Source organism: Triticum aestivum, chromosome 6D (genome assembly GCF_018294505.1).
Source record: "Triticum aestivum cultivar Chinese Spring chromosome 6D, IWGSC CS RefSeq v2.1, whole genome shotgun sequence".
Classification (NCBI taxonomy): Eukaryota; Viridiplantae; Streptophyta; class Magnoliopsida; order Poales; family Poaceae; genus Triticum; species Triticum aestivum.
Window position 1 is genome coordinate 71,083,343 of NC_057811.1, and position 22,872 is coordinate 71,106,214.

At 41.8% G+C, this 22,872-nt stretch overlaps 1 protein-coding gene, 1 long non-coding RNA gene and 1 pseudogene across 2 annotated transcripts; 1 reads left to right on the forward strand and 2 right to left on the reverse strand.

Moving 5' to 3' along the window:
• Window positions 1-5,613: 5,613 nt before the first annotated feature.
• LOC123143606 (uncharacterized) lies at window positions 5,614-7,150 on the reverse strand. The gene is made up of 2 exons (XR_006470956.1): window positions 6,884-7,150; window positions 5,614-6,679 (listed from the first exon to the last, which is right to left on the reverse strand). It is a non-coding gene; the product is annotated as an uncharacterized lncRNA (long non-coding RNA).
• Window positions 7,151-10,259: 3,109 nt separating this feature from the next.
• LOC123146469 (uncharacterized) lies at window positions 10,260-10,440 on the forward strand (annotated as a pseudogene).
• A 642-nt stretch (window positions 10,441-11,082) lies between these two features.
• LOC123143607 (probable helicase MAGATAMA 3) lies at window positions 11,083-16,999 on the reverse strand. Its single transcript, XM_044562544.1, has 20 exons — window positions 16,823-16,999; window positions 16,578-16,728; window positions 16,335-16,474; window positions 15,814-16,011; window positions 15,504-15,701; window positions 15,378-15,413; window positions 15,105-15,190; window positions 14,819-14,869; window positions 14,287-14,395; window positions 14,089-14,194; window positions 13,824-13,921; window positions 13,656-13,754; window positions 13,487-13,579; window positions 13,319-13,372; window positions 12,856-12,914; window positions 12,689-12,773; window positions 12,255-12,614; window positions 12,039-12,161; window positions 11,634-11,720; window positions 11,083-11,550 (listed from the first exon to the last, which is right to left on the reverse strand). Exons 3-20 carry the CDS (start codon window positions 16,401-16,403, stop codon window positions 11,329-11,331), a joined length of 2,133 nt encoding a protein of 710 aa, XP_044418479.1. The 5' UTR covers window positions 16,404-16,474; window positions 16,578-16,728; window positions 16,823-16,999; the 3' UTR covers window positions 11,083-11,328.
• Between the last annotated feature and the right edge of the window lie 5,873 nt (window positions 17,000-22,872).

Consider the following 22,872-nt stretch of genomic DNA (forward strand, 5'->3'; position numbering starts at 1 on the left):
GATTTGTCACTCCGTGTGACGGAGAGGTATCTCTGGGCCCACTCGGTAATGCATCATCATAATGAGCTCAATGTGACTAAGGCGTTAGTCACGGGATCATGCATTGCGGTACGAGTAAAGAGACTTGCCGGTAACGAGATTGAACAAGGTATTGGGATACCGACGATCGAATCTCGGGCAAGTAACATACCGATTGACAAAGGGAATTGTATACGGGATTGATTGAATCCTCGACATCGTGGTTCATCCGATGAGATCATCGTGGAACATGTGGGAGCCAACATTGGTATCCAGATCCCGTTGTTGGTTATTGACCGGAGAGGCGTCTCGGTCATGTCTGCATGTCTCCCGAACCCGTAGGGTCTACACACTTAAGGTTCGGTGACGCTAGGGTTGTAGAGATATGAGTATGCGGAAACCCGAAAGTTGTTCGGAGTCCCGGATGAGATCCCGGACGTCATGAGGAGTTCCGGAATGGTCCGGAGGTGAAGAATTATATATAGGAAGTCAAGTTTCGGCCACCGGGAAAGTTTCGGGGGTTATCGGTATTGTACCGGGACCACCGGAAGGGTCCCGGGGGTCCACCGGGTGGGGCCACCTATCCCGGAGGGCCCCGTGGGCTGAAGTGGGAGGGCAACCAGCCCTTAGTGGGCTGGGGCGCCCCCCCATGGGCCTCCCCCATGCGCCTAGGGTTGGAAACCCTAGGGTGGGGGGGGGCGCCCCACTTGCCTTGGGGGGCAAGGCACCCCCTTGGCCGCCGCCCCCCCCCATCAGATGGATCTTGGCCGGCGCCCTCCCCCCTCCCAGGGGGCCTATATATAGGGGGGGAGGGAGGGCAGCAATATTACAGCCTTGGGCGCCTCCCTCCTCCCCTGCTACACCTCTCTCTCTCTCGTAGAAGCTCGGCGAAGCCCTGCCGACATCCCGCTACATCCACCACCACGCCGTCGTGCTGCTGGATCTCCATCAACCTCTCCTTCCCCCTTGCTGGATCAAGAAGGAGGAGACGTCGCTGCACCGTATGTGTGTTGAACGCGGAGGTGTCGTCCGTTCGGCACTCGGTCATCGGTGATTTGAATCACGGCGAGTACGACTCCGTCATCCACGTTCATTGGAACGCTTCCGCTCGCGATCTACAAGGGTATGTAGATGCACTCCTTTCCCCTCGTTGCTAGTATACTCCATAGATGGATCTTGGTGAGCGTAGGAAAATTTTAAAATTATGCTACAATCCCCAACAGGTACAACCCTTTTTTGTGATCCTCTAACATGCGATCGAACTTCAGCTTCTCCTTTTGACTTTCGCATTGCGTCCTTGCATCGACTATGACCCGGTGGAGATCATCATCATCGGGCACTGGTTCCTCTTGATCTTCAGCAGCTTCCCCCCTTGCAGCATCATTGGGCACATCGTCTGGTTCCTCTTGATCTTCAGCAGCTTCCCCCGTTGCAGCATCACCGTATTCAGGGGGCACATAGTTGTCATCGTCTTCTTCTTCTTCGCCATCTTCCATCATAACCCCTATTTCTCCATGCCTCGTCCAAACATTATAGTGTGGCATGAAACCCTTGTAAAGCAGGTGGGTGTGAAGGATCTTCCGGTCAGAGTAAGACTTCGTATTCCCACATGTAGGGCATGGACAACACATAAAACCATTCTGCTTGTTTGCCTCAGCCACTTCGAGAAAATCATGCACGCCCTTAATGTACTCGGAGGTGTGTCTGTCACCGTACATCCATTGCCGGTTCATCTGCGTGCATTATATATAATTAAGTGTGTCAAAAACCATTACAGAACATCATGAATAGATAATTAAGTGACCAAATTAATAGAAGTTCATCATCACATTAGAACCAAAGTACATACATAGTTCTCATCTAACAACATATATATAGCTCTCCAAAGCATCTAATTAATTAAACCATACATTGAAACTATGTAAAACATTTCAATGCGAAAACAAATGCGATCATAATCGCAACCAAGGAAACAATTGATCCAACGGCATAATGATACCAAGCCTCGGTATGAATGGCATATTTTCTAATCTTTCTAATCTTCAAGCGCATTGCATCCATCTTGATCTTGTGATCATTGACGACATCCGCAACATGCAACTCCAATATCATATTCTCCTCCTCAATTTTTTTTATTTTTTCCTTCAAGTAATTGTTTTCTTCTTCAACTAAATTTAACCTCTCGACAATAGGGTCGGTTAGAATTTCCGGTTCAACCACCTCCTATGTCACGTTGGTCGGTATATTTGTCATAAACAATAAATGAACCAAATAGTTATAAAAAGATAATATATACCACATCCGAATCATAGACAGGACGAGGGCCGACGGGGGCGGATACCAAAACCATCGCACTATGTAATAAGAAGGAATAATGTAACAAAATTAGACAAGTAACTATCTAAAGTAAGAATTTTTTCCTTTCAGAAAGAAGATAAGAACAAGAGGCTCACCACGGTGGTGCTGGCGACGAGATCGGCGCGGGCGATCGACGGCGGTGAAGACGGGGACGGGACGTGACGGACCGCTAAACCTAGACAAATCTCGGGGAAAATGGAGCTCGGAGGTCGAGTTTCGAGAGGACAAAGATTAACTAGTGTGGCTCAGACATTTCATCGAACACCTCATGTGCATAGGAGGTGAGCTAGAGCACCCAAATGCCCTCCCCTCGCCGGCCAGAAAAAACAGAGCACTATGGAGTGCTCTGCTATGGCGATGGGGTATATATAGGCAACTCATTGGTCCCGGTTCGTGGCACCAACCGGGACTAAAGGCCGTTGGTCCCGGTTGGTGCCACGAACTGGGACCAATGCCCCCTTTAGTCCCGGTTGGTGGCACCAACTGAGACCAAAGGCCTTGTGCTGGAACTGGCGCGGTGCGGTGGGATGTTTAGTCCCACCTCGCTAGCCGAGAGGCTTCGACAGTGGTTTATAAGCGCAGCTGCGCTGACCACTTCGAGCTCCTCTCAAATGCAGGCTTACGGGCCTATTCTGTCACTATTTGCCTGTGGGCCTACTGGGCCTTCTGCGGGCCTGAATCCTGGCCCATGGATGGGTTTCTAGTCGTATTCAGGCCGTGGTGGCCCAGTAGGTGGCATAATTTTTTCCTCTGTTTTTTTCTCTTTTGCTTTATTTGTTTTGTTTTGTTTCTACTTACAACAAAAAACTTATTTATTTTATTTCTAATTACTTATGTATTTTACTTTAATTATTTTATTTTTATTTATTTTACTGCTGCTATTTTTATTTATTTTACTGCTGCTATTTTTACTTAATTTATTAAGGTGGGGTAGCTTGAGGTCGCCTGAGGGACTGGACGGACTCGGGGGCTCCTTATATAGGCGGCCGGAGTCGGTTCCAACGACGGCCGTGGATAAGAACGGCGAACCGCCGTTCTCTAGCCTGTAGGACGTCGTGGCGGCGACGGGCACTAGTGGACGAGCTCGCGGATAAGCTTGGACTGCTCCAGAGGCGAGCTGGCGAGCGGCTGTGGCTCGGGCGGCGCCGTCCATGGCAGGGGCCTGCTGTGGCCGGCCGTCGTGCCCCTGAAGACCTATTCATCTTGCCTGAAGGTGATCCTATGTCAGATCCTGCACGATACCTCATCACTACAACACGTCGGCGGCGGTGTATGAGGCGTCCATGGCCCTGGTGGCGCCTTCAAGGGAGGACGCATGATCTTCAAGGGAGGACAGGCCATCAGATTCATCCACTTGGTAGCGTCTTTGTTCATCCAGGTTTGACGATTCATCTTTTCATTATCTAGTCTCTCAGGGATGTCAAACGTACCCTCAACAACTAACGTCAGCATTTATTTTGTTCTGTAGTGAACCCCCTAGATGAATGCATGTCTGTTGCCGTGGCTAGAGAAAATTCTACATATCCACATCCTGATAACCAACAAGATAAGTAGCAGCTTTGATATGGAGGTATTTTCCTTCACTGCATGCTTTTTCTTTGTGCCCTTTACTGTACTGTAGTAGCATTTGCTAAATTGCATTGAGAGAATAGGACGGCACAACAAGCTAGGGCTTCAAGAAAACCAACCAAATTCCTTTTTTTTGGGATCAACCAACAAAATTGTTGTAATAGCACGATCCGCAAGACCTAGAAGGGATCTACACATGACATCGGTGGCTTCTCCTCCGCCTGCTATTTGTCGCTTTGACACTGTTGACAGATCCGAGTTCCACCTGCTAGGCTCGAATGGTAGATGTTACGGGCAACTGTATGTGAATCCCACTCCAAGGGATCGCCCTTCTCTATCCCAGATATGGCGGTTATGGAGTTGATGGCTCGTGTTTTTTTTCCTCTTTTGCTTTATTTTTTTTGTTTTGTTTCTACCTACAACAAAAAACTTATTTATTTTATTTCTAATTACTTATGTATTTTACTTTAATTATTTATTTTTATTTATTTTACTGCTGCTATTTTTACTTAATTTATTAAGGTTTATTTATTGTTGTTACTATAGTTTATTTTATTTATTTTATTAAGGTTTATTTAGTTTTATTTATTTTATTAAGGTTTATTTATTTTATAAATATAAAAAAATGAACATAGATGCGCTTATAGAGAAAATTAAACCTAAATTCAAATTTACTGTGAATTTAGGTGAAATTCCCTGTATAAGGGCATCTATTTTCACTTTAAGAGAAGCTCAACAAGGCATAGAGGGACGGGCTTATAAACTGGTGTGAGCACCCTTCGGTTGGCGAGGTGGGACTAAACACTGGCCGCAACTAGGACCAGCCCTTTAGTCCCAGTTTGTGGTATGAACCGGGACTAAAGGGTGGTGGGCCAGGAGCGTGGGCCATTGGTCCCGGTTTGTCCCACCAACCGGGACCAAAGGATCCGGACGAACCGGAACCAATGCCCCCACGAGGCCCGGCAGGCCCCTGGCCGCACGAACCGGGACCAATGCTCACATTAGTCCCGGTTCGTGACTGAACCGGGGCTAATGTGAAAACTGGCCTGTGACCTAAGCCATGTTTTCTTGGTAGCGGCCGCTGAGGAACTATGGGGCTCGAGGAGCGCATGTGTCTTAGCTGCTCGGGCTCGAACGCAGAGGGGCGGGCGTGGCGACTGAGGAATCATAGGGCTCGTGCCGGATGTGGAGGATCTTGCTACTTGCGTGTCGCTTGCTCCTCCACCCAGTTGCCAGCGGGAGATTGTCGCTGCCTCTCCCTAACATCTGTGGTCCACACCTTAAAATCACACCTTACCAGCGAGCCCCGCAACAAAATCGATTGGGCTCAATCGATTCTCAGCTCTCCAGTCCTAGGGAGCATAGTGAAGTTAAGGGTTCTTTGGATGTTTTGGGTTTTATCAAAGCTTCTAAAGAAGTTTTTTTTTCTTCAACTCATAGAATACTACCTCTTGTAGGAATTACGTGTTCATGGCACCTAACTTTCACCAAGATAAATACTAGTACTAATTCAGCCTCATCCTCCCTTCTATCCTCTCTTCAGATTCATCATGCGGATTGACGAAAAAACCTTATTTCTCTCACTTTATCATTGGTCACTATTGGAATTACCGAGGTGGTTAACAATGCATTCTAGCTTGAAATGAAAATTAATAATATGAAAATCAGTTGAAAGAAAAGTTACGTACTCGTATAAATTGAAAGATAACATACATGCATGCAAACATTTTGACTGTCATTTTCAAGATTACACTTGCATTGCTGCCTTGTAGGTGCCTTTAGCTCATAGATAGCACGGAGCTAGGGAAAATAAAGTTAAATTGTACATAAAAAAGCTTTGCTAGCTTGCAGTAATAATATGATCGGTTGTGCAGATTACAGAGGCTTCTTGCATGGTTGTTTTTCTCTTTGATTTCGTATTCGAATGACTTCTTCATCTTAAGTCTCACTGGTTTGACATTGGGATGCAGCAAGCTTGAGGCAGCAACTGCATAACTTGCGGTAAACTCATCGGCATGATCATCATCCAACCTACCAACCCAATAAATAGGTTACATGATAATTGGAAGAACGACCAACATACATACTTTTGAATATTACCTTTGAACTGCATCATATTAATGATATAATTAGTTTTCAAGCATAAATTAGACCATACATTGTGTCTAGTGTGGCACACTGAAGCCACAAAGTTTATGTTATTACCTCCTTGAAAGAGGAATAGACTAAATATATTTTTTGACCCAACTTTTTTTACACGAACTAAACTAAATTATCATGATTTATCTCTGGTAGGTGGGCCAGTTGCTACCTTAGACTGATGATGTGGACACCATCCGACATTTCAAAGGGATATCTAGGGCAGTAATTAGCTGAAATTGCAATGCCGGGAGGGGAAATATTGATGCTCCAGATTTCGAAATCAGAAGTGGCAAATGACAGTGATAATGAGTAAAAATTAGATATCAACGTGAAAATACGGTCCCAAGAATAGTTCGGTTTTATTTGCGCCCGTCCTGTTAATAGTTTTTCCGTCTCCCTCTCCGGGATCTTCTCATACTCGCTAGCCCAATCCAAAGAACATATGAAAACCTATGGTACTAATTAATCTCCAGAAAGCTCCGGTGATGATAACTGAACATGTTCTAGTTTTAATGGACAGTTAAGAAATCTTACGAGCATCTCGCAAGTTATGCAGTTGCTGCCTCCAGTTTACTGCCTCCAAATGGAAAACCTATACATGCAACGAGAAACAAGGAAAGGTTAGCAGATGAATAATCAAAAGTGAAAACAAGATCCAGGAAATCAAGACTAGTTCTTGAAAAGGAAAGCTCTGGGTGATTCGCAAGCAAGGCAGCCAGATCCATGTAGCACAGAAAATCAAATAACGGGTGGTTCAAGAGCAGAAGCTTGTTACCCAATTAGTTCAAGTATTTACCTGGACATATAGATCAGATCTTCGTACTGCCACCAGACAGCATCTCTTGACCTCTCATCACATCTAACCCTAGAAGAAGGGGACAGAAACACAGAGCTGTGCTGTGTTTGTGTGAAGAAGGGATGAGCTAGGGGAGTCTACTTTTATAGCCAAACAAATGGGCACAGAGATAAAATAAGGCTGTGGGGCCTGCAACGCAATTAAGGGACAACTGAATCGTTGTTAATTAAGCAATGTGACATGGCACTTGCCGACAGGAGAAAAGCTCTTAACTCCCACTTGCCTGGAGTCGCTTCGCTCTTCTTGGACGCCCCCATCAGTTTATTTATACGTACTAATCACAGTATGTACACATATGTTTAGTAGGCCTCGTTTGTTTACATGTCTCTGGGTTTGATGTGGCTTCGTGGAAGCCGCGGTGCGAGGTACAGCGAGGCACGGCATCTTTCTGCCTCTTGGATTCTGCCTGTCGACAAGCCAGAAGCCACTAAGCAGGGCACGACATCCAATCTTAGTCGGCTTCATTTAGAAAAGAGAACCCTGAATTTTTGACAGTCCAAGTCCCACGTGTAGGTGCAGCTGAAGTCTTCAATTATTGAGTATCCTGCTGTGATGGCAGCCATCAATTATTGAGTGCCTGTTGTGTGATTCCAGTAAAGTGAAGCATTGCATTCAGCGACTTTTATTTGGCTGTACCGGCATAGTCGTTCAAAGCATGTTTTTAGTACTCTTGTTTTTTATTTACTCTGTATATCAGAGTTGACTGAAATCAAACTTCGTAAAGTTTGACCAAATTTATAGAAAAAATAGAAACATTTACTATAACAAATCTATATGATGTGAAAGTACATTCAAAAATAAATCTAATGGTATTGATTTGTTATCGTATACGTTAATATTTTTGTTTATAAATTTTATCAAATTTACAAAGCTTGACTTTAACTAAAGCTAATAAGCGGACTAAATAAAAATAGAGGGAGTACCTAGCCAGATCAAATCCTAACAAAGCTACAGCTTCAAATAGCATGAAAGGTAGAATTGGCGCTTGGCAGTCTCCAGCGGCACGTCCTGCTCTGTCGGTGCAAGACATGCATCTCTTCCCGCGATTCTCGGTAATGAAATTGGAGTTGCCTAGTCATGTATTTGGCCGATTGTCTGGTGGCATGGCCCAGCAGGGGTCTCATGTGTCTGTTGCTGGGGAAAATATCACATGATACCACCCTTTTAGGTGATACCATGATACAATTTTAATTTTTTTAATGTTTCAAAAATTCTGAAAAAAATTGTGGATGTTCACATCACATGAATGTACAATCCCTAAAAATTCTAGGTCGAAGTTCGAAATATACATTGAGAAACAAATAAGACAAATCCAACATGAATAGTGTCAAAAAAGACAAAAGTCAAAACGCAACTATTCACATCCGGATTTGTCTTTTTTGTTTCTCAATGCGTATTTAGAATTTGGATCTGAAATTTTTAGGGGTTGTACATTCATGTGAGATGAACATCCACAATTTTTTACATAATCTTTTAAAACACAGAAAGTTGGATGTTTTGGAATGGTATCATGGGAGCATTTGGGAGGTGGTATCTCCTGATACTCTGCCTCTGTTGCTGAGAGAGCTTATTTGTTAGTCATCCGCGGTGAAATCGAAGCCACATGCTGAGGGAGAAGCAGAGGTGGCACCCACATTGAGCTACCCGAATGCACATGACATCGGATGCAATGTTTTTTTCCTTTGTATGTTCCATGCAAAGTATAGTAAGTGACACCCCATCTTAGATGAAAATTACGAACGATTATATGCTAGGTCGCCGGGCCATTTTATCTGGGCCCGCCACCAAGTGATGTCGATGACAGAGGTAACTTTCACAGTGGTTTTCTCCTCGGTGTTGTGTGGATAGCCAAGTCGGTCAGCGTGACCTCTCTTGTAGGTGTGATGTAACAAATTTTGTCCAGTTTTCTACTAATTAGTCAGACAATTATCTTCTTCTTAATTAACGGATATATTCCTAAGGGCTCCGGTTTTAAAATAGCATGAAAGAAAACTTGAAAACAATGGATGTAGAATGTAGGCATTAATGGTCACCACAAGAAGCTAGATCCCTTGTAGGAAATTGTGTCGCTGTCCGTCGCGCGCTTGCTTCCTCTCCGGCTCTCATGTCCATGCCACTCCCTCGGCCATGGACGACGTCAGCAGTGGCGGAGGGTACCTGGTCGGCGTCCGAATCTAGATTCGACTGCGTAGGACAAGGCAGGCAGGCGTTGGGTGGAGTGACAGAGGTCTGGCAAAGCCTTGGGCGGCGGCCAGGGTGGTACAACAGCGGCAGCGAACCCTAAGAGCATGGATACATAGACAGAAGGAACGAACTGAAAAAAAATGAGGGCTTTGAATGGGGTTTTTGGGTGGCCCGGGGTTTCGGAGTCCAACGTGACGGATGTTCAGACTCCAAACCTCCCCCTCGATTTGGAGCCGGTTTATGGTGTTTCGGACGTCCGGAGCCCGGGCAGTTTGATCTGCGCTGGAGTTGCCTTTAGCAGCCGGGAGCATTTAGTTTGCAGGAACGACTTCACCTTCAGAGGAGTGCAACCTAATCTCTACAGACGTAGAAGAATTTTTAAGTAAGAGATGAACCTCTATAGATGCTGGATGCTAGCTTTCATAACTGGAACGGAGGGAGTAAATACGTAAGATTTTGCACTAGGGAATCACCTACTGATGTTCCCTCATAAAAAAATTGCAAGCGAGTGGATGGCACTCTGTAACTGTACGGATACGGCACACAGCACACTGAACTGGCATATATGCTGTGCAGCTGCCAACATTTTTTGAACTCCATTATTCCACGCCCCATCATGGTCTCAGGCCGCTAACTGGAGTTATGTCGTTTTAATAGCTTTGACACGTCCATCAAAATCTCGAAGTTAAATCCCTGCACACGCAAAATCTTGTCAAAATCTTGAAGTTAAATCTCTGCACACGCAAATGACAAAACTTTTGCTTTTATTCTGTTTTCCGGGTTGATTTTTTTTAGGCATTCCAGGTTGATATGAATAGAGAGAAGCCACGCTATTGGGCCATGGGTACGAATTAAGCTGAGCTATTGGGCCTTCAAGGCATCTGGGCTGCTATGGTAAAATCAACGTGGAAGCACAGAGGCAGGTATCTAATGCGCTGCTGTTTGATTAGTACCACCTCGCCCGTGCGAGCAGCACGGGCAGCTGAGAGAGCAATAAGAAGAGGCGGACGGCAACCTTTTGAAGCATACCTTTCTCGGCCTTTTGGCTAAGATCAAGTGTAGTATCTGTTCTTATCAGTTTAATATCTGATATGTGGGCCATGTCTCCACAATGATATTAAATTTATTTTTTATGTGGAGGGTATCAAGTGTAGTATCTGTTCTTATCAGTTTAATATCTGATATGTGGGCCATGTCTCCACAATGATATTAAATTTATTTTTTATGTGGAGGGTCCATCACAATGGCTTGCCATTGGGGCCGTCATGTGTCGCCTGGGCGTTGCACTACTGCCCAGGCTAGGCGCACCCCAACCAATACGAAGTAAACAATTTATAGTCTTCTAAGCAAATAAATTTTAGTTTTAATAGGTTACATCAATCTGTTAGATTCTTTTCTTGTTGCCAAGTGCATCAGAAAACAAGGATGGTTCAACTATTCAGATTTCATGCACATGATTTGGTTGATTATACAAGGCTATTTTATTTCAGCCATTTTGAACATAATCGAGCATACCACTGCACATTCTTAGTTCTTCAGGGTTGGACAATATAATGCCAGGTGCCTCAAAAAATAGCAAAGGCTACGTGTATTTTAAATTTGGATCTAAAATTTCAAGGATTGTAGACACATATCTTGTGAACAACCACATCTTTTTTGGAATTTTTCAAACCTTTTAAATTCGAGTTTTGTGAGATGGGAACATGGCAGCACCTAGGCCATAAGAGCTACAGCAAGGTCCACGAACATGTGCCAGCCTCTGGCGAAGAAAGAAATGTAACCAGGGAGGCACCGGCTGGTGTTCTTCGCCAAATTCCAGCACATGTACTACACAATCAAGTGAACAACATACACATACGATATACTCCCTCCATTCAGAATTACTTGTCACAAAAATGAACGTATCTACAACTAAAATACATCTAGATACATTCATTTCTTGGACGAGTAATTCCGAACGGAGGGAGTATAAGCATATAGATAGACACAGCAGAAGCCGGAGCTGCTGCAGTTCTGCGGTTAACTTTTTTTGTTCCATAGTGTAGATGATTCGTCGGGCAAAGCAGGCATGCACCAGCCTCTCCCCCCTAAAATTTGCTAAGAATAGCAGAATTTCTAACTTGCAAAGCTTTTTGCTCTTCTATGTTATGTACCTGGCCTCTGATAAAGCTCCCCCTCCAGCAATACATTGCAGGCAACAATTAATCATCACCACCTCCTCCATCGTCAGCCTCCATGGCGTCATAATCATCTCCATCCGCTTGATTGTCACCAGCATCGTCGGCGTCCATCACTTCTTGCCTTGCAACTACTTCATTGATCGCTTCTATTGCCTGTGATATCCTCGCCTCTGGCACAGGTCTTTCCACCTTCATTGTTTTGAAACTATCCTCGGTGAAGAATGCGGTGAATGGCTTTGTCACCTGCAAGATGATCATGGTTAGTTACATTCACCAAATGTTGTTTTTCTACACAAGCTTCAAAAGAAAGACAGTAGCCATCTCACCTTGAAATAACGGTTTCGCTCTTTGGCACTCTCAACAAGGTTGGTCCAGTGTTTATCTTTCTTCAATGTTGAAGCGGAACCTATTACCTGCATTACACGCTAATTTGTTATTTGGGTATTTACCAACAAAGAATGATAGTTTACACAAATAAGCCAACCCCCGATTGCCAGTGAGATGTAGAATGGGTAGAATACATCAACTCGGGTTATACATCGCACAGCTTGTTCGTCTAAAAGGGAAACTCAGGCACTATAACCTCCATACTGCCACACCGCGTAATCCATGAACAAACATGTACGGTTTGTGTGTCCAATAAAATTAGAACTCGTGTCTGTCTACCAGTGTGTATGCAATGTGCATCATCAAAAAAGACAACATTTGATGTTTGGATAAAGATCACTTACTAGTACAGCAGATCTAGCTCTGGTGATGGCAACATTCATTCGCCGAAAATCAGAAACAAACCCAATATTTTGCTCCTTATTGCATCGAACACATGAAAAAATGACAAGCTCCTTTTCACGGCCCTACATGTGAGCAACAAGATGCCATATTATAATCGCTACAACCTACTACATCACATAGAGCAGATCTGCAATGCATGTTAATAAACTAGTTACCTGGAATCCATCAACGGTGTTTACATCTATAACTTCCTTTGATTGGTCGCCAAAGGTCGACCGGAAATGGTCCTTCAAGAGTTTCACCTGACCCCTGTATGGTGATATAACAGCTACTTGAGAACTAGATTTGAGTTCTGGATAGCGCATGGCCAATTGGTGATATAGGAGGGTTATGAATTCCACTTCATCCTCGTTCACCGTCGAACCACTTCCAGACAGCTGAGATTCAACCCCATCAACATCAAAGAAGCAAAATGGTCCAAAGCAGCTGTAGGAATGCCATGGACGTTTTTTGTTGAGCCCTTCCCCATCTTCTAGGATGCCTTCATAGAATTCTTTTGAAGGGAATACACTAATCTGTTTATTGAATGTATTAATAAAATCAGAAAGCCATCCAGTTTCCAGCTTACATGAATTCAGTGGGATACTACCTCTGGATGCATACGATACTGAATTTTGAGCATTTGCACGGGAAAACCAGCAGCTTGAAATCTCTGGAACAAACTTGTTCGATAACTGATGGATAGCTAGCATTGTATTAGCATTGCAACACGTTAACAGTGTGAATCAATTAAAGAAAAATAAGGGGACGTCTTACCCTAAGTTCTGAGCAGTCTTTGAAATTACAGTTGCAGGCAACTGAACTGGGTCACCAACCTGGTATGAATATCAGAAGTGATAGTGAGGATACAATGTAACCACCGTGAGTAAAATACTCAAGGTACCTTAGGTATCAACATATCAACGGAGTACAGAAGATATGAAACGAAATGGTCAGGAACAGATGGCTAGGTACGGCGTGCGCGTAAACACGTAGAGGAAGAAATGAAAACAAATTTCTACAGAATCTAAGCTAGTGAAATGATTCTAGATTTAATATCCACAAGGACATCGATAATACCATCCTGCTGTTGAGTAAATGAAGTACTTAACTAGTAGTATAGTGATTAGCTATAACACGCTAGTAGTATAGTGATTAGCTACAACACATTGACAAGGAAAAGGTAAACCGCTGAATAGAAGAGATGTGTAAAATCATCTGAGAAAAATAGATTGCGTACAAGAAAAACTTGTCTGCATCCATGAACCAGGGGCACAAGAGTCGCTGGTTCTACCTGAAAACAAAGTGCACATGTCAGATTCAGAAATAATTTGCAAATAGAAGCATAAATGATGCCATTATCAAAGCCTGATAATGTAAAGATAACATGCACACAAAATATACTCACAGCTTGCGCGGCTTCATCAATTATAACAACATCAAAAGCACGAGTCATCCTGGTGAAAATGGCCGATCCACTGAAACTGAGGGTAGAAAACACCTACGAATTTTCCTTGAGAATGAGAATAACATTTTCAAATATTATCAACAAATATTGATAACAACAGATGTCGTACAATAGCTGCTTCGTCAAGAAGTGAAGCTCTAATCCGATCGTATTCACCAGCTCCTCGTCTCCCGCCATCTGATGCCACCCCAGAAAGTTTTTGTTGTATCTGAAAATATATGAACTCGCTATAATTGACACAAGTTAGACAGAATGCTTAGAAACTCAAATCACATACAAGGTAATCCATGGAAACTGCTTTGACAGAATGATGCGCCTTTAGTCCAATACGCACAATCTTGGGATTATAAGTGTTGTTATTTTCATCACGTATTCCTGAAAACATGCAATAACTTTGTTACTTAATTTGCTCATGACCAAAGCAATGATAAGCACGAGCTTACAAACAATAGTATTTGATCACAGACATATGGATGTAAGAATACTCAGTTTTATTAACATTTTTCAGCATCATATGACATAGAGCCAAAAAAAAAACTAACCTGTTTGAAGAACACGCAATACAATCTCATCAAGTGCTGAGTTGGATGGAGCACAGACCAACACGTGGGCACGATACTTGCGATTGGAACTTATGACTTCAGGTTTCTGTCCAGAATTGTTTTAACCATGTAAGGGATGAACCATACACATCCAGACATAATGGCAAATATAGTTAACTACCAAGTATAGAAGAGTACCAGATCATTCCCAGTAGGATAAAAACCATCATCACCATCGACAGGCATAATCAAATCTCGAGGATTTGCACCAATTAGCCATGGAGATGCTTTCATCCAGTTTGCATGCCTATCATGTAAACTCCACAGTAAGATAGTGCTAAGTGCTCACAAATACTTGTAGTAGAATCTTGCAGAATTTCACAACAGAAAACGCAACCAAAAAACACATATAAAAGTTCCCACACAGCACATGAAGGCTTAAGCTAGATGCTGAAGGATCACTATACATGATAGTGCAAATGTAAACCACAGCAATCTTATCCTTCTGATAAAGTATGGTTACACCCATGGATTTGAGGCATCAAAGAAAAACGCGAGTGCCAGAGAGTGAGTAAATGAAAAGCCAGCAACAGATGCAGCAATTATGAACAATTCTGGTAATATCCTTAATCTTGTAACCGCTACATGCTCATCACTCAGCATTTTATGCTTTCCTTCAGCGCTCCAAAGCCAAAGAATGTCAGAAACTAACTAGGAAATAAGCACTTACTTGCTCTCTATGTCCAGCTCTGGCCCATGCTTTTGAACATCAAACCCTCCTCTGCAAAAGGATCATGAAGCATGTGAGATACATGCACACTCATTATTATCTGGAAGAAACATTACGACAAAAGAGAATAAGCTTCTGCAGATTACAGTGTCTATGTTTCTGTTGTAACTTTTATTATGTCATTTCTAATTAAAAAAAGACAATGATTTTTTTGTCATCTCCAAAATAAAATTACCAATATGCATTGCACTTGATATTACAGAAAAGAAAAACAGAAGATTATTACCTAGTCTGCATTCTCGCAGGAGCGGAATGGAGAACAGCACTGAGAAGTCCAAGGATCGTTTGTGTTTTTCCAGTTCCTGGTGGGCCCTACAAATAAGAGTAGAACTCCACAGTCAATGGTTCATGCTTCGAAGGAATGCAATGTCCACAGATCTGCTTATACATTGTCCAGAAAATGCATACATCCAAAATTGCTCTCACTTGACATTTTTCTTGACAAGGTAAACGACAATACACTGCAAGTTAGAACAGCAGGAAAAAGTAGCAAACTAACCTGAATAAGGACAAAGGATCTGCGCGAAAGACCTGCCTGCAGGAGACAATACTAGTCTGTTAGGCACATACATTTCCCTCAGAACTAGATATGACGACAACATCAAATAATACGAAGTACGCTCACATTAACTGCATCTAGCTGTGAACCATTAAGATTTGTTTTCAGGTAATCCATAAGTGGCTGAGGTACATTCCAAGCACGCTTTTGATCATCTCCATCTCTGTTGTTCTCAGAAGCTGAAAGAATCAAATCCTTAAAAGGATGTGAAGCTACAGAGTGCATTCCAGAGTACTCTCGCAGTATTGTAGATAAGCTGCACATCTGAGGATATTGACCAAAAAGGAAATATCAAGTTCATATCTAGAAGTACATGCCCTTAATAACTGAGGCAAGCATGAAAACTCAGGCAGTCTTTAGTAACAACCGAACTCACCTTTAAAATCCACAGAAAGCTATCTGATGTTGACAAAATGGAAGCAAAGCGCTGCAGCCTTAAAGACTTCACAGGCCGTGCAACATTTAGATTTTTGATTTCCCCCGCCACAAATGTTCTAAGAGAGAGGTTATCTTTACCACCTCGCTGTTCCACCACGGCAAAGGCATACGCGGTAGGATTCACTCCCTCCTCAAACTGCAAAATGGAGGCATATCCTAACTCATCATTCATCATCAATATGGCTAACCATGTCTGGTGCACAGTAAATGTGGGGGAAATGCAATCATGACTTATGCTACGTAGATCTGATGGACTGATCAATTTTCCAAAGGAAATTATCTGAAAACATTCATCGCATACAATGACCTTTAATCTGGTATATAGGTTGGTCTCAGATATTCATTGTTTTCCAACTTGAGATTTAACAACAAAACAGATCGAGTGTCCGGCAGTCGGCACACTATAATATCCACTAAATTGGCTGGGATGCGTCTGCTTCCTGCTAGCATGGAACTTACTTTCTCTTTGGAGAGCAGGAGGAGGTCATTCTCACACACACTGTCGCGGAGGCCATCGGACACCACCATGGACAACTTGTGGAAACCCTCGGACTCTGCACATGATGCCACCGCCCCTCTCTGCCAGTCCAGCCCAACCTCTACTCAAATAGACCACAAACCACAAACCAAGAACTGCTTAATAATAAACCAAGAGGCAGAAATCGAGAAATTCACACAAGCGGTAAGTGGAGCGAAGCCCACCATCATCCTCCCCCTCCTCCTCGTTGCGGCGGCCCTGGAGGATCTGCCCCTTGACCTCCTCGAAGAGCAGCGGCTCGAAGACGCCCAAGTACTCCTCCACGGAGGCGTAGCTGTTCTTCACGTGCTGCAGCCCCTTGGCCTTGTCCGCGCCCTGCCCGCCACCAATCAGGAGATGGTGAAGGTTCAGGGATTCCGCCGGGCGTAATTGCGGCGCGGTTAGTTGGCGCGGAGGGATTCGAGTGTACCTTGGAGTCGGCGACGATGCGGAGTTAGTCCCAGCTGAGCACGATCTTGAGGAAGCGGTCCGTGGTGGAGGCGGGCGAGGGCGTGGAGGACGAGGCCCCGCCGCCGCCGCCGCCGGGCTTGTCCACCGCCATGGATTTCTGTCCGCGGCCGGAGAGGGTTTTTGGGGGGGGGGGGGGGGGGGGGGGTTTAGGGTAATGTGAGCTGACACGGCCCACCGGAGCATGGAGAAGAGAGAGAGAGAGAGAGAGAGAGAGAGAGAGAGAGAGATTCGGTAATACTGGCGCGGGCTCTCGATGTTGGGCCCTTATTGCAGCGTTCTCGGCCCAATGTTACCAAACCGCAGTGGTAAGGCCTCATCAAAGTACCCTTTATTGCAAGGTGATCACAATAGTATTTTTTACAAAAATATCAATAATTTCTACGGGTGAATCTTTCATCCACCCCGTGCACACCCTACTTCTAACTAGTTTGGCTAAATTATGTGCAGCACAATTAGTCTCTCTAGGAGCATGCTCAAAAATAATATGCAAAAAATCACACGCAGAGTAATATATATCATCAAAAACTGTCGCCGATAGACCGGAAGAGCAACCTCCATTCTTCAGTGTCTCTATCACCCCGATGTCATCAGATTTCATCTCTATGCGATTACATATGACTATAGTTGCCAAATTGAGACTAAACCGTATGGCCAGTGCCACGGCCATAAGCGCATCTTCGCACCAATCGATCTTCCGTTTTTCGACGGGGCGAATCTGTCATTCGAGTCTCTGATGATAGCACCATACGGGCTTTTAGTAAGTTTGGGTCAAAAGAGCCATCCATGTTTAGCTTCACATAATCGCTGCTCGGTCTCCTTTGGTTTGGTTCATAGGGTAGGATTTCCTAAAAAAAGGGTTCATGTATGGTAGGAATTTTCTTCCCCCGCTGTAAACTGAGCTAACCCATTTTTTCGATCACTCACTCGATGGCTCGCTGTAGTGTAGGTTTGTTCAACTTGTTTTTTTGTTTAGTTTTGTTTTTCTTATGATTTTCTTTCTTTCTTCCAGGTTTTCTTGAGGTTTTCTATTTCCTATTTCTTTTCATTGGTTTTCTGTTTTTCAAGGTTTTCATTGGTTTTTCCTTTTTCATTCTTTTTCTTCAGTTTCTTATTTCTTTCTCAGTTGTCTCTAGTTTTCCCCCTTTTTTTGTTTCCTTTCCTTTATTTGGATTGGTTTTCTTCGGTTTTCTTGTTTCTTCTTTTTTTATTGGGTTTTATTTTTATTTCGTCATTGGTTTTTCTTTCTTTCTTCATTATGCTTCGGTTTTCTTTTCATTTTTCTGGGTTTTCCTTTTTTTTGTTTCTTTCATTATTTTCATCATTTTTTCTTCAACACAAGTCTAATTGTTATTTTGGTTTTCAGTCTACATTTTCTGTATATGTCAACATTTTTTTCTAATACATGTTTAACATTTTTCAGATACAAGTTTAACATTTTTTAGTACATGCTCAACATTTTTTTATATATACATTTTTGAAAATTTTCAAATGCTTGATTAACATTTTTCAAATACAAGATTAGTATTTTTTGAATACATGGTCAACCTTTTTCTATACACATTTGACATTATTTTTTCAAATACTTGATTAAACATTTTTCAAGTACAAGATTAATACATGGTCAACATTTTTTATATACACATTTAACATTTTTCAAATGCCTGGTCAACAGTTTTTCTATACACATTTAACATTTTTCAAATGCGTGATCAAAAAAATTTCAAATGCAAGATTAATATTTTTTCAATACATGGTCAGCATTTTTCAAAAACTCTTTTAACATTTTTTGAATGTTTGATTAACATGTTTTAAATACATGATCAACTTTTTTCACACTCATCATGTACTTTTTGTATACATTTTTCGTATACATGGTGAACATTTTTTATTTACATATTTATTTATTTTTCAAATGTTTGATCATCATTTTTTCCAAATGCAAGATTAATTTTTTTGAATACATGATAAACATTTTTTTATACACACTTAACATTTTTCAAATACTTGTTTAATATTTTTGTAAAAATTCTTTATTAACATTTTTATATACATGATCAACTTTTTTCACATGCATTGCATTTTTTTGTATACATGGTCAACGTTTTTTTATACACATTTAACATTTTTCAAATGCTTGATCAAAAATTTTGAAAAGATTTTGTAAAGTATATATTTGTAACATATATGTTTAGAATATTTGGAAGTGTTAAAAAAGTATAACAAGAAATTATAAAAAAAACGTGAAAAACAGAAAGAAAAAAGGAGGGTTGTGGCCTCCAGCGCACGCCAACCCATCTCACGCTGCCTTGACGTGAGGGTTTCCTTCTTCTCGCTATAGGCGAGACATAGGGGCGCCCATAGGAATAGGAAAGCCATACGAAATGAGATGACATGTATCTCAAATTCTATGAATATGAATATAAAATAGAGATGTCCTTTGGTTCACATTATATGATTTTTTCCCACTGAGTGTGGGCTAATGTTTATTTTCCTAGGAAATGTGGAGTATATGTGATTCTATTCCCACAAACCAAATGGCCCTAATGGAATTTTTTTCCTACAGAAAGCATATCCTATAAAAATCCTATAAAGTTTCTTCAAACCAAAGGAGGCCTAAAGAAGAGGGTAGCGGAACCAATTGTTGTCCCTCTCAATATTTGTTGGTTGCGCAAAGTTGGTCATCGACTCTGACAGCATTGCTCTCAACAGTGCAAGATGGTGGTAATACTTTAGGATTGTCAGCTGCTATTCTGGATGATTGTTTTTTATGTGGTGCGGGACTTCACCCATGTCCGGTATGAACATTGTCATAGAGAAGCAAATATTGTTGTTGATGAGTTAGCTAGACTATGCAAATTTATTTCCCTTAATTCTTGGTTTGATGAAGCACCGAATCCATCACCCCTTGCTTGTAAATGATGTTGTGTTGATAGCTAGCTAATAAAGGGGTGTTGAAAGCTTCAAAAAAAGAGAGGGTGGTGTGTTTGTTGTGGGAGGTAGAGCGCATGGAGGCGCGCTACCGGAGTGGGGGGAGAGGAAGATAGGAGGGTGGTGGCGGGCCTGGCAGCGCTGTGTGGCAGAGAAAGAGCAGGACGGCGGTGTGGGAAGGTCCTCTACCGCACTTAACGTAATCCCCATATGACGCTTTATTGCGCCAAACTGTTGTTGATTCGCACAAGAGTGACACATCTAGTGAGTATGTGGGTCAACCCATTTAGCGCCGGGAAGAACGTTTCTCGTTTCGGCTTTGAGAATATTTTGGAAAGTTCCAACCTGGTTTTGCAAAGCTTCTAGAAGCTTCTAGAAGGTTCCTGAATGGTTTCTTTTTTTAGTTTTTTCTAAGCTGTTTTATTTTTTGTTATTTCAAAAAATCATAAATTATAAAAAATGTTCAAAATCTTAAAAAATTGTTTGCTTTTTCAAATTTGTTTGGGATTTCATATCCATGTTTTCAAACAATGTCATCGTTTTCCAAAAAAAGGGAATTTCAAAAGTTGTTTGAAATTTTCTTAAAAGTTCAAAAAATTAACAATTTTTCACATTTTAAAAAATTGTCCATGTTTTCCAAAAACTGTTTGGAATTTTAAAAAGTTTCAAAATTGTTCATGTTTCCAGAAATTGTTCTTGCTTTAATAAAATCATGATTTCAAAAGAAATGTTAAGAATTTCAAAATTTGTTTAAAATAGAAAAAATGTCCACATTTTTAAACATCATTGGAATTTCATAAATTGTTTGCATTTATAAGAAAATGTTCGGAATTTCATTTTTTTCAGTTTTCCACAACTGTTCACGAAATTTAGGAAATGTTCAAATGATCTTTTAAAAATAGGGCAAATTACGGGTTCCTCCTTGCTCCTACTTCTCTTGGACCTTCCTCTATGGTTGGAATGGATCTTGGAGATGTGTATAGATGCAACTATGGTGGTTGGGGCGAATTAGGGTGCCCCTTTTATTTGTTAGAGTCGGCTCCTCTCCTCCACGGATCTTTATGCCACATAGGCGAGTAAAAACCCACCCAGATTCCGCCTTATCTTCTTAGGAAAAGAAGGAAACCAGTTTGGGTCGATTTAGTGTTGAAATGGGCAAGTTCTACAATTTCCATGACTCTGATCGCATCGTATGGAAGGCTGTGGTCGCACCACTGACCAACTCGTGTTCGGGCATAAGCAATGGTTTAGTCGAATGATCACCATTTCTTCATTCAAACTTTGATTGATGTGATCTTCGGATCATTGGATTCATACGGTCGACCCCCACATCCGCGTTGTGTTGGATATTCTTTTTGAGCATGTTGTTGGAGCTCCAATTATAAAATGCTTCATTGTCCTTCATATAAAATCTGGTGCTCACAACTTTCATAAATATGCTCTATTTGACTCTGTTCACCGTGAAAAGTCCTTGGGAGTGAAGAATCTACCTAGTAACCATACAAAAGAAATAAAGTGAAATCAACACTATTTTTTAACAGTTAGTCGGATATTCGGAGTCATACTCAAGAATATCAAGATTAAACTCCCAGAAATTTTGAGTGCAAAATGCACTCATCATATATCATATGACGTAATCAGAGTGGTCAGGAAGAATGTGATGCCTTGGTAATTAGGCAATGTATGTTTCTATAACACGCTTTTTCACCATACAAGGCAGATTAGAAAAAAAAGAGGGGATGGAGAGGATATCATGATATCCGCGGAAAGGTAATCATCGAGGGAACGTTGGAAGACGAAAAACATACTACACAACATTTTTGCCTTCAAGGAAATCCTCTGGTAAAGGCATTCATATTAATACACTATAGACTTGTTCCATCTACAAAACACTACTAAAGAACTAAAAATCTTTCATATCGATATAGCTAGCGCCCACTGAGTTACTTTAGAGCACATGCGGCTACACCACCTCACCCGCATTTAGCTTGGGCAATTAATTAATTTCGTGCATACATGCATCGTACATATACAATTTTCTCCCCTTACTATGGCATGCATTTTTTTCTAACCCCCTTTCAACACTGAAGGCACATATGATGCGATCAAATATATACAATATATTATTAATTGAATTTTGTCATACAATCAATTCTCATGGAATATATTGCAATCAATTCTCATGAAATATGTTGCAATCAATTCTCGTAGCAACACATCGGGTATCATCTAGTTAACAGAACTTAAAAAAACGATATATACGAGTTACTAATTTATTTATGAAATAAGCATTTTATCATGAGCAATTAATTGTGATAATATACAAAAAGATCTTCATTAAAACACAATAATGACATTAAAACTGATATTGGTCAAAGAGTCTTTCTAACACAAGAGGAAAAAAAATGATATGTTCATATGCGTGAGATGTGTATTTTTTTACTGTGCATCACGACTAATATAAACATGTTACTCTGCCATGAAAATTTTGGGAACACAGTGAAGCATTCTAGCATGCCCAGAACCATGTTTTATGGAACTAATATGCCGTTTGCCACCAAAGAGAAATCTTCTGGTGACGTGGGCACTTCGAGACTTCCCTAGCATAGTGATGCAGGTAGAGCTAATAGAAACAAGAAATAGAACATTGTCCAATATAATCGGGTAAAGAAGAACGAGATGCAAGAGCTACGTGCTTTGGGACCAAACAAGAAAGAGGAGAAACAAATACAAAATATCCATAGAGATATTGGTCATAGAATCTTTATACATAGTGGACACAAGGAGCAAACATGAAGTGCACCTACCCGTCAAGTATGTGACGTGTGTGCGGTTTATGATTGCGCATTGTAGAAAGATGTAGGATGCAACTCATTGTATTCTATGGGGTCGGTTACAACATATACACAGGATGTCTTGCGTGACAAGGAAACTAATCCTACCATATCTCTAGGAGTCAACTATACAATGCTAGAGAAGATAGGAATAACAATACAAAATATGTCACGTTCAACACCCCTCCCCCCCTCGCAGTCGAAGCGTCGGCGTCGGCGATGCAAAGACTGGAACGGAACTCCTGGA